General features: G+C 49.2%; 1 protein-coding gene across 1 annotated transcript in view; it reads right to left on the reverse strand.

Annotated features, from left to right (window-relative positions):
- Positions 1-12,042, reverse strand: part of KDM7A (lysine demethylase 7A) — a 100,408-nt gene extending 88,366 nt beyond the window's left edge. The window contains exon 1 of the mRNA XM_038753554.1: positions 11,909-12,042. Within this exon, the coding sequence (XP_038609482.1) occupies positions 11,909-12,042 (134 nt within the window). The remainder of the gene's footprint in view (positions 1-11,908) is intronic.
- Positions 12,043-12,852: the final 810 nt, after the last annotated feature.

Consider the following 12,852-nt stretch of genomic DNA (forward strand, 5'->3'; position numbering starts at 1 on the left):
CTTGTACATATCTATTCTACTTATTTTATTTTGTTAGTATGTTTGGTTTTGTTCTCTGTTTCCCCCTTTTAGAATGTGAGCCCACTGTTCAGTAGGGACCATCTCTATATGTTGCCAACTTGTACTTCCCAAGTGCTTAGAACATTGCTCTGCACACGGTAAGCGCTCAATAAATACGACTGATTGATTATCAGTGGCAGCACATGCGCCCAAGTTTTCCTAGCTACCGGGGAAGAGAAAGGAAATTTCTATAGTGATCTGGGCAGACTCACTGCAGCAATACCAGAAAAACAAAACAAAGCAAAAAACCCTGACCAAATGATAACCATGGGAATTGCGCAAACAGATGGACAACAATGCAGAAATATGAGGAAAAAAAAACCCTCAGACCACACGGGATTGGAAAGCTAAACAGCAATAATCCACTCTTGCTCAGTAGCGGTCCAGACATTCATGTCTAAATTACCCAAACCATCATTCACTTCCTAAATAAGAGAAAGACATCTCGGTTGCACCCAAAGGCTACCTGATGGCATCTCGCTGATAAGGCGCCAAATGCCAGCCTGACGAACGCGTCACCTGCTCCAGGGACATATGAGGAGGAGGAGGAGGAACAGAGGGTAGAGCAGTATAGAAGAAAAAAAAAGGAAAGAGGATTAGGACAGAAAGAGGGCCAGACACAGAGCGTTACGGAACGAGGAGATGGGGGCACGATCCAGAAAATGGGAAAGGCTATAGCTATTCCTTCCTGAAGAATGGCAGAGCAAGGAAAAGATCAGAGGAACAGGGAAAGAGACGCAAACGAGAACTGGTGAAAGAACCGGTGAATGAGAAGTGAAACTAAAGAAAGGGCACTAAGAGGGGGTAAAAAGAAAGTGAGACTGAAGGGACAGGAGATGGGGGCACGATCCAGAAAATGGGAAAGGCTATGGCTGTTCCTTCCTGAAGAATGGCAGAGCAAGGAGAAGATCAGAGGAACAGGGAAAGAGACGCAAACGTGAACTGGTGAAAGAATCGGCGAATGAGAAGTGAAACTACAGAAAGGGCACTAAGAGGGGGTAAAAAGAAAGTGAGACTGAAGGGACAGGAGATGGGGGCACGATCCAGAAAATGGGAAAGGCTATGGCTGTTCCTTCCTGAAGAATGGCAGAGCAAGGAGAAGATCAGAGGAACAGGGAAAGAGACGCAAACATGAACTGGTGAAAGAATCGGCGAATGAGAAGTGAAACTAAAGAAAGGGCACTAAGAGGGGGTAAAAAGAAAGTGAGACTAAGGGACAGGAGCCCGGGGCAGAGAGGGGGCAAATGAGGACAAAGACTCCTGGAAGGAGAAAGAAATAGTTGGAACATCGCAAGACACACAGGGAGAAATGTTCAGGGAGAGAGAAGCGGGAAGGGATGGGTCCCCAACCCAGGCAAAGTTGCAATGGCAGAGTACAGAGTTCGCCAAGGATAAGCAGGGGTCTCCTACCTGGGCGCTCACGGAGGGTGATCAAAAAACACTATCCTTGATGCTACTGATCTTGCTAGCCTCAGTATCTGGGAACCAGGATGGATCAGTCAGTAACGTTTATTGAGCGCTTACTCTATGAAGAACATAGAGAGGTTAGGAGGGCACGACCGCTATCCTCCTGGAGCCTCCAATCTAGCCGGGGAGACAGGCGTGATGATAAGCTACAGTCAGGACAGAGCAACAGAGTATAAGGAGATGTATGAAAACGGGGGGTGTATTTGTGTATGGGGGGGGAAAGGAGGGGTGCCTGAGGGCTGAAGTGGCAAAGAAGGCGAAACAGACCGCAGAGATGAGAGATTAATCAGGGAAGATCTCCAGGAGGAAAAGGGGATTGCAGAAGGCGAGCAGGGGGAGTCAAATCCACAGATAATTGTATCTCATTTGCAGCCGCTCTGATTTCTTGTCCCACCAGACCCTTTTCCTACCCAAAGCTGAGCTGAACTGACTGATTTTTTCAGCTGTCTTTTACTGCCTGGCTGGGAAGTAATGAAATGCCACCACAACGGGAAGAGGAGCAGATGCAGCGGGCAGGAATAATGAACCCCTGAGTGATGGAGAATCGGCTGTATTAATAAACCAGCTGAGGCTACGGTAACGTTCACGGGACGTTCAAGGAGCTGCGTACAAATTACTCTCCCGTCGTTCCCTAACTGTTCCTTTCTCGCATCCCCGCTTCTCTTTTTCACTCATTTCCCCGGCTTCCTTACTAGATGCTGACGTCTAAATTCCCTTTTTACTTTTAACTTTCTCTTCCCCCTCTGTCTCTTTCGGCGACGGAGCTGCAGATTCACTCCCACCCATTCACCCGGAGGCCCGGGGAGGTTGGCGTGTCTGCCCGCCCGCAGCTAACGCCCCGGAAGGGGCTTGGCTTGGCAAGAGGGAGATGACAAGTTGTTAGGGGAGAGGTTGAAGGCTCCCGGCCACCCGGGGAACCGGACAGGGTGCTGAGGTTAGTATAGTGCTCTGCACACAGTAAGCGCTCAGTAAATATGATTGATTGATGATGAGGTCAGGGAGGGTCTTCTTTCTTCGACCTGTTTGGCCAGAGCGTCCCGCGGCAAACAAGATACGGATGGCAACGCGTGCCCCGCCGGGTCTCCGCAAAGTCTCACGCTCGACCCCAAGCATCGCTCTGTGCCCCGGAGGCCGCACACACGCCCATCACGCCAGCCTTTCGGCCCAAACTCCACCATCCTTGGCTTCCTCGCCCCTGAGGCTCCGTGCCCTCTCTCCTCACGGACTGCAAGCTCATTGTGGGCAGAGACTATGTCTCAGATTGTACACTCCCAAGCGCTTAGTCCCGTGCTCTGTTGAACAATCCAACTCCGCCAGCGCTCCGTTTCCTAAAACTCGCCCCTCCTCCAGGAAGCCTCCCCTGATGAATCTGCAGTATCCCAGTCGCACCGAGGCAACGCTCACCCTTAGCTCTCGGGCTTTTGGTGGCCATTCTCGGCCCCCTTGCCTGTTTCCATTTGGATTTCCATTTGTACATTCGATTCCTCCTCCTGCTATTTTCATCCTGATACGGCTGCACTATTTCCGGCTGCCTCCTCCTAGGGACGTTTTCTGTAAACCAACTGTCCATCTGTCATCTCCTCGGTAAAACTGTGAATCCTTTGAGGGTAGGAAACGTGCACCTTGCTTCCGTTGTGCTCTCCCAGGTGGGAACCCCGCTCAGCGCATCACACCCAGGAGGCGCTCAGCAAATTCCTCCGAACGACAGCGTGCACGGAGGCAAAGCCGGGCGCGGTAGTTAGTGACATCCGACTTTAACAGCCGACTCGGGGGGAAGCCCGGGCTAGTGGGAGTCAAAAGATTCAGGGTCTCATCCCGGCTCCCCCACTTAATGATGGCATTTATGAAGCGCTTACTATGTGCAGAGCACTGTTCTAAGCGCTGGGGAGGTTACAAGGTGATCAGGTTGTCCCACGGGGGGCTCACAGTCTTCCTCCCCATTTGACAGGTGAGGGAACTGAGGCCCAGAGAAGTGAAATGACTTCCCCAAAGTCACAGAGCTGACAAGTGGCGGAGCCGGGATTTGAACCCATGACCTCTGACTCCAAAGCCCGGGCTCTTTCCATTGAGCCACGCTGCTTCTCTGACCACTTGCCTGCTGTGTGACTCTGGGCAAGCCACTTCCCTTCTCTGGGCCTCAGTCTCCTCAACCGTCCAGTGGGGATTCAATGTTTGTTTTCCCCCGTCAGACGGTGAGCCCTTATGAGGCGGGGTCTGTGTCCGTCCTGACCATCTCAGATCCACCCCAGTGCCGGGAATAGGATTTGGAAAACGAGCACTTAAATACCATAACACGTGTTGGCGGGGATGCCGCCAGGGAATTAGGGAATGTTAGCTTGACAACAGAAGCCCGTTTGGATCGGAGACGCCGCGGTGTCACCGGAGACGGTCGGTGTACGCGGCTGTCAGAAAAGAGTGAGCGATACAGCACAGGTTTTCCTTAAACCGCAGACGATAGGAGAACCGGGACTTGGAGAGAAAGCAGAGGGCTTAAGGATCTTTTTCTTTTAGTATTTGTGCCAGGCTCTGTACTAAGCACAGGGTGGACACAGTCCATGTCCCACAGGCGGCTTACGGTCTTAATCCGCATTTTACAGCTAAGGTAACTGAAGCACAGAGCAGCCAAGTGACTTGCCCAAGGTCACACAGCAGACGAGTGGTGGAGCCGGGATTAGGACCCCAGGTCCTCCGACCCCCAGGCTCGTGGTCTATCCGCCGGGCCACGCTGCTTCTTGAAGTTTAGCCTGATTAGGCACGGATCTCAGCTGTATGTGTAATCATAACTTTATTATTTAAAATACAATAATTTCGAATAGTCACGCCGGGCGGGATGAGAAAACCCAAGCCAGCACCAGGCTCTGTTCCGTTTTATGGATGAGATAACTGAGGCACAGAGAAGTGACTTGCCCGAGGTGACACAGCAGACAAGTGGAAGAGCCGGGAAACGGCTGGTGGGAGAGCGCCGAAGCCAACGGCCAGGAGTTTCTGATAATAATAATGATAATAATATTTGTTAAACACTTAGTACTTGCCAAGCACTGTACTTAGCTGCGGGGTAGATACAAGATAATCGGGTCAGACACTGTCCCTGTCTCTCGGTCTTGGGAGGGGAGAGAGAACAGGTATTGAATCCCCGTTTTACAGTCGGGGAAACCTAGGCCCGGGGAAGCTAAATGACTTGCCCAAGGTCACACAGGAGGCCAGTGGTGGCGCCAGGATTAGAACCCAGGTCCTCCGGTGCCCAGGCCCTTTCCCACCAGGCCACGCTCGGCGGAGGGAGAAACAGGGAGCCCCCGAAGATTTCTGAGGAGGGGAACGATGCGGTCCGAACGGCTCGTAGGAAGACGGCTCAAGAAGCAACCCATCCAATCCATAATAGCATTTATGGAGCGCTTAACCGTGTGCAGAGAGAGTACTGTACTGAACGCTTGGGAGAATTACACGTGTTCCCCGCCCACGACGAGAAAGACGGAGGAGGGGGGAAGCTGGAAGGAAGGAGGCAGGTGAGGAAGGAGGCTGTTACAGAGAGGCGACGAGGGTCTGAGTCACGGTGAGGCCTACAAGGGAGGAGCTGGACAGCCAAGGGGAGAAAAGTCGAGAGGATCTAGAGGCAGACGCCACGCGGGAGGTGAAAGAGGAGTCAAAGCTGAATTCTGAGCGGACAGCTACTGGGACAGGGAAGATCATCATCATCATCATCATCAATCGTATTTATTGAGCGCTTACTGTGTGCAGAGCACTGTACTAAGCGCTTGGGAAGTACAAATTGGCAGCATATAGAGACAGTCCCTGCCCAACAGTGGGCTCACAGTCTAAAAGGGGGAGACAGAGAACACAACCAAACATACTAACAAAATAAAATAAATAGAATAGATATGTACAAGTAAAATAGAGTAATAAATCTGTACAAACATATACACATATATACAGGTGCTGTGGGGAAGGGAAGGAGGTAAGATGGGGGGGATGGAGAGGGGGACGAAGGGGAGAGGAGGGAAGGGGCTCAGTCTGGGAAGGCCTCCTGGAGGAGGTGAGCTCTCAGTAGGGTCTTGAAGGGAGGAAGAGAGCTAGCTTGGCGGATGGGCGGAGGGAGGGCATTCAATCAGTCAATCAATCAGTCCTCAGTGAGCCCTCAGTAGGGCCTTGAAGGGCATCAGAAGGTCAAGGGTTCTAATCCCACCTCCACCACGTGTCTGCCGTGTGACCTTGGGCGACTCCCTTCACTTCTCTGTGCTACAGTTCCCTCACCGACTTGGGAGCCCCATCAGGGACAGGGACTGTGTCCACCCCAAACTGCTTGTATAGATCCGGGCGCTTAGTACAGTGCCTGGCACGTGGCAAGCGCTTAACAAATACCACCATTATTATTATGTGTCTGTTGTTCCGTTGTACTCTCCCAGGCGCTTAGTACAGTGCCGCGCACACAGTAAGCGCTCGATAAATAGGATTGAGCATCATGGCGTAGTGGCTACAGCCCAGGCCCGGGGGTCAAAAGGTCATGGGTTCTAATCCCAGCTCCGCCATTTGCCTGCCGTATGGCCTTGGGCGAGTCGCTTCACTTCTCCAGGCCTCAGTTACCTCATCTGTAAAATGGGGCCTTAAGACTGTGAACCCCAAGTGGGACAACCTGATTACCTTGTATCTACCCCAGTGCTTAGAATTGTGCGTGGCATGTAGTAAGTGCTTAAATGCTTAGTACAGTGTCTGCATACAGTAAGTGCTCAATAAATATTAAAGTGCTCAATAAATACGATTGATTGATTGATTGAATGAATGAATGAATGAATACTGATGCCTGTTTACTTGTTTTGATGTCCATGTCCCTCCCTTCTAGGCTGTGACCCTGCTGTGGGCAGGGATTGTCTCTCTTTACTGCTGAATTGTACTTCCTAGGCACTTAGTACAGTGCTTTGCACACAGTAAGCGCTCAATAAATATTACTGAATGAATGAGTACTGATGCCTCTTTACTTGTACTGATGTCTGTCTCCCCTTTTCTTGACCGTGAGCCCGATGTGGGCAGGGACTGTCTCTCTTCATTGCTGAATTGTACTTCCCAAGTGCTTAGGTCAGTGCTCTGCACACAGTAAGCGCTCAATAAATACGACTGAATGAATGAATGAGTGTTCTGTACACAGTAAGCGCACAATAAATCTGATTGAATGAATGAATACTGATGCCGGTTTACTTGTTTTGCTGTCTGTCTCCCCCCTTCTAGACTGCGAGCTCGGAGTGGCCAGGGATTGTCTCGCTCTGTCGCTGAGTGGTACTTTCCCAGGCGCTTAGTACAAGGCTGTGCACACAGTCAGCGCTCAATAAATACGGCTGAATGAATGAATGAAGGAATGAATGCAGGGAGACAGACAGGCAGGAACCCCCGATTTATTGTACGGTGTGGGTTCCCAGGTGAGTGGGGGATTGCGGGAGTGAGCACCCATCCCTCCGCCATCGACCCCCGGCCCATGTCCTCCCCCCGGCCCGGAATTCCCTCCCTCTGCCCATCCGCCAAACTCGCTCTCTTCCTCCCTTCAAAGCCCCACTGAGAGCTCACCTCCTCCAGGAGGCCTTCCCACACTGAGCCCCCTTTTTCCTCTCCTCCTCCCCACCCTACCTCCTTCCCCTCCCCGCAGCACCTGAATATATGTTTGTACAGAATTATCACTCTATTTATTTTACTTGTCCATATTTACTATTCTCTTTATTTTGATAATGATGTGCACCTGGCTTTCATTCCATTTGTTCTGACGCTTTTGACACCTGTCTCCGTGTTTTGTTTTGTTGCCCATCTCCCCCTTCTAGCCTGCGAGCCCGTTATTGGGTAGGGACCGTCTCTAGATGTTGCCGACTCGTACTTCCAAACCGTTCAGTCCAGGGCTCTGCACACAGCAAGCGCTCAATACATACGATTGAATGAATGAATGAATGAATAAATAGGACTGAATAAATGAATGAATAAGTAAATAGGACTGAATGAATGAATAAATAAATAGGACTGAATAAATAGGACTGATGAATTAATGAATAAATAAATAGAACTGAATGAATAGGACTGAATGAATGAACAGAACTGACTGAATGAATAAATAAATAGGACTGAATGAATGAATAAATAGGACTGAATGAACAGAACTGACTGAATGAATAAATAAATAGGACTGAATGAATGAATAGGACTGAATGAATGAATAGGGCTGAATGAATGAATAAATAGGACTGACTGAAAGAATAAATAAATAGGGCTGAATGAATGAATATACAAATAGGACTGACTGAATGAATAAATAAATAGGACTGACTGAATGAATAAATAAATAAATAGGACTGAATGAATGAATAATAGGACTGAATGAATGAATGAATAAATAGGACAATGAATAGGACTGACAATGAATAAATAAACAGGGCTGAGTGAATAAATAAATAGGACTGAATGAATGAATAGGACTGACTGAATGAATAAATAGGACTGACTGAAAGAATAAATAAATAGGACTGAATGAATGAATAAATAAATAAATAGGACTGAATGAATGAATAAATAAATAGGACTGACTGAATGAATAATAGGACTGAATGAATGAATAAATGGGACTGACTGAATAAATAGGAATGAATGAATGAATAGGACTGACTGAATAAATAGGAATGAATGAATGATTATGAAAGAATGAATGAATGGATGGCTGGATGGATAGAGGAATAAATGAATGAGTGAGTACAGTGAATGAATTAATTAACGATGGCATTTGTTAAGCGCTTACTATGTGCAAATACTGTTCTAAGCGCTGGAATGAATAAATTAGTGACGAATGAGTGAGTGACTGAGTGAACGAATGAGGGAGGGAGTGACTGAATGAATGAGGGAGTGACTGAATGAACGAATGAGTGAGTGACTGAATGAATGAGCGGACGGTCGCTGCGCGGTGTGTCCGGCAGGGGGAGCCTGCGGGGCGGAGGAGCGATTTAAAGGTCCCGCTGTCAATCAAAAAGGCGCTTCCGACCCTGACCGCCGCCCTCATTCATTCATTCCCTCATTCATTCATTCGGCCGTATTTCCAGGGGGCTGACGGTGTGCACAGCACTGCCCTAATTATCTCTTTATTTTACTTGTACATATCTATTCTATTTATTTTATTTTGTTAATATGTTTGGTTTTGTTCTCTGTCTCCCCCTTCTAGACTGTGAGCCCACTGTTGAGTAGGGACTGTCTCTGTTGCCAACTTGTACTTCCCAAGCACTTAGTACAGTGCTCTGCACACAGTAAGCGCTCAATAAATACGACTGATTGATTGATTGATTGGAGGGCACAATTCGGCACCAGAGAGAGACAATCCCCACCCCACAATGGGCTCGCAGTCTAGAAGGGACAGACACCAAAACACAACAAGTAGACAGGTGTCAAGACCAGCAGAATAAACAGAATTACAGCTACATACACCCCATTAATAAAATAAATAGAGGAGATGGGTACAAACGGAGTAGCAAATATGTAGAAGTAGACCCAAGTGCAAATATAACAGAGTAGCAAATATGTAGAAATAGACCCAAGTGCTGGGGGGAGGGCAAAGGAGGGGAGGAGGAGTAGAGGATGGGGGGGCTCAGTGTGGGAAGGCCTCCTGGAGGAGGTGAGCTCTCAGTATTCATTCATTCAATCGTATTTATTGAGCGCTTACTGTGTGCAGAGCACTGGACTAAGCGCTTGGGAAGCACAAGTTGGCAACATATAGAGACGGTCCCTACCCAACAGCGGGCTCACAGTCTAGAAGGGGGAGACAGACAACAAAACAAAACATATTTACAAAATGAAATAAATAGAATAAATATGTACAAGTAAAATAATTCTCTGGGCGGACAAGGCGTACCCATTTCGAACCAGAGGGCTTTGAAGGGAGGAATGGAAGAGCCAGGGGTCGACAACAGGTGAGAATGAGGCCCAGTGTAGGAGGGGAGACCCCCCACCACCGAGGACACGGCTTCTTTGTCCCCTGACCCTTGACCTCTGACCCCTCCAGGGCAGCCTCCCCTCACCCCGGACCCCTAAGACGGGAGGGCGCTGGGAACTTGCCAATTCATTCATTCAATCGTATTTATCGAGCGCTTACTGTGCGCAGAGCACTGGACTAAGCGCTTGGGAAGTCCAAGTTGGCGACAGAGAGAGACGGTCCCTACCCAACAGCGGGCTCACAGTCTAGAAGGGGGAGGCAGACAACAAAACAACACATACTAACAAAATGAAATAAATAGAATAGTAACTATGTAGAAATAAAATAGAGTAATAAATGGGTACTTTCGTTTATTCATTCAATCGTTATTGAGCGCTTACTGTGTGCAGAGCACTGGACTAAGCGCTTGGGAAGTCCAAGTTGGTGGCAGATAGAGACGGTCCCTACCCAACAGCGGGCTCACAGTCTAGAAGGGGGAGACGGACAACAAAACAACACATATTAACCAAATAAAATCAATAGAATATGTACAAGTAAAATGAATAGAGTAATAAATCTGTACAAACATATATACATGTGCTGTGGGGAGGGGAAGGAGGTAGGGCGGGGGAGAGGAAAAAGGGGGCTCAGTGTGGGAAGGCCTCTTGGAGGAGGTGAGCTCTCAGTAGGGCTTTCATTCATTCATTCATTCAATCGTATTTATTGAGTGCTTACTGTGTGCGGAGCACTGTACTGAGCGCTTGGGAAGGACAAGCTGGCAGCATCCAGAGATGGTCCCGACCCAACAGCGGGCTCACAGAACGAGGCCCGGTGAGGAGGTGAGCAGAAGAGGGGCTTAATAAATGCCACTATTATTATTAATCATTCATTCATTCAATCATATTTATTGAGCACTTACCGTGTGCAGAACACTGTACTGAGCGCTTGGGAAGGACAAGTTGGCAACATCTAGAGACAGTCCTGACAGGGAGCTCACAGAACGAGGCCCAGTGAGGAGGTGAGCAGCAGAGGGGCTTAATAAATGCCATCATTATTATTAATCATTCATTCATTCAATCAATCGTATTTATTGAGCACTTACTGTGTGCAGAACACCGTACTGAGCGCTTGGGAAGGACAAGTTGGCAACATATAGAGACAGTCCCGACTGGAGGCTCACAGAACGAGGCCCAGTGAGGAGGTGAGCGGCAGGCGAGCTTAATAAATGCCATCATTATTATTAATCATTCATTCAATCGCATTTATTGAGCGCTTCCTCCGTGTGGAACACCGTACTGAGCGCTTAGGAAGGACAAGTTGGCAACATCTAGAGACAGTCCCGACTGGGGGCTCACAGAACGAGGCCCAGTGAGGAGGTGAGCGGCAGGGGAGCTTAACAAATGCCATCATCATTATTATTATTCATTCGTTCATTCATTCAATCGTATTTATTAGGCCCTTACTGTGTGCAGGGCACTGTACTGAGCGCTTAGGAAGGGCAAGCTGGCAACATCTAGAGACAGTCCCGACTGGGGGCTCACAGAAGGAGGCCCAGTGAGGAGGTGAGCGGCAGGGGAGCTTAACAAATGCCATCATCATTATTATTATTCATTCGTTCATTCATTCAATCGTATTTATTAGGCCCTTACTGTGTGCAGGGCACTGTACTGAGCGCTTAGGATGGGCAAGCTGGCAACATCTAGAGACAGTCCCGACTGGGGGCTCACAGAAGGAGGCCCAGTGAGGAGGTGAGCAGCAGGGGAGCTTAACAAATGCCATCATCATTATTATTATTCATTCGTTCATTCATTCAATCGTATTTATTGAGCCCTGACTGTGTGCAGGGCACTGTACTGAGCGCTTAGGAAGGACAAGCTGGCAACATCTAGAGACAGTCCCGACTGGGGGCTCACAGAACGAGGCCCAGTGAGGAGGTGAGCGGCAGGGGGGCTTAATAAGAGCGGCAGGGGAGCTTAATAAATGCCAACATCATTATTATTATTCATTCGTTCATTCATTCAATCGTATTTATTGAGCCCTGACTGTATGCAGGACACTGTACTGAGCGCTTGGGAAGGACAAGTTGGCAACATCTAGAGACAGTCCCGACTGGGGGCTCACAGAACGAGGCCCAGTGAGGAGGTGAGCGGCAGGGGAGCTTAATAGATGCCACCACCATCATCATCATTATTATTATTATGATAATTGAGGGGGGTGGGTGGGTGTGGAGAGCCCCCCACCCCAAAGCAGAGCGGCTCCATCCGTTCTAGACTGTGAGCCCACTGTGGGGTGGGGACCGTCTCTCTATGGTGCCAACCTGGGCTTCCCAAGCGCTTAGGACAGTGCTCTGCACACAGGAAGCGCTCAGTAAGTAGGCTTGATTGTTGTCGGGGCCTTTGTGGGGGAGGCCTGGGGGGGGGGGGGTGTTTTGTTTTTTGGGGGGGGGGGGGGCTGCCTGACCTTCCGTGGAACCAGTCCTTGCAGATGTCGCACTGGATCATGAAGCGGCTGACGTCGTAGGGCTGCCGGCAGACGCAGTACACGGGCGGCCCGACCGACAACGACAACGACAACGCCGCCGCCGCCACGGCCATCTTTAAAAAACACACACAAACATTCATTCATTCATTCACGCACGCACGCGCGGACGCGCGCGCGCCCGCCGCCGCCGCCGCCGCGAGCGCGCACGCCGGCCGGCGTCCTCGCCGGGGAGGGGGGGAGCGTGGGGCGGAGCGCGCATGCGCGCGCTCCGCGGCCCCGCCCTCCGCCCGTTCATTCATTCCGAAGCGCTGCTCTAAGTGCTTCGACCCCATTCATTTATTCATTCAGTCATTCATTCATTCATTCAATCGTGCATTCATTCATTCATTCAAGCGTTCATTCATTCATTCATTCGATCGTGCATTCAGTCATTCATTCAAGCGTTCATTCATTCATTCGTTCCTTCAATCGTTCATGCATGCATTCGGTTGGTCATTCATTCATTTTTTCACTCATTCATTAAGTTGGTCATTCATTCATTCATTCGTTCATTCATTCAATCGTGCATTCAGTCATTCAAACGTGCATTCAGTCATTCATTCCAGCGTTAATTCATTCATTCGTTCATTCACTCTTTCATGCATGCATTCAGTTGGTCATTCATTCATTGTTTCATTCATTCATTCATTCATTCAATCATTCATTCATTCAATTGGTCATTCTGTCATTCATTCATTCAACTGGTCATTGTCATTCATTCATTCAAGCGTTCATTCATTCATTCATTCATTCATTCAACCGTGCAGGTGTCGCACTGGATCATGAAGCGGCTGACGTCGTAGGGCTGCCGGCAGACGCAGTAGACGGGCGGCCCGACCGACAACGACAACGACAACGCCCCCGCCGCCACGGCCATCTTTAAA

Source organism: Tachyglossus aculeatus, chromosome 11, assembly GCF_015852505.1.
Source record: "Tachyglossus aculeatus isolate mTacAcu1 chromosome 11, mTacAcu1.pri, whole genome shotgun sequence".
NCBI lineage: Eukaryota > Metazoa > Chordata > Mammalia > Monotremata > Tachyglossidae > Tachyglossus > Tachyglossus aculeatus.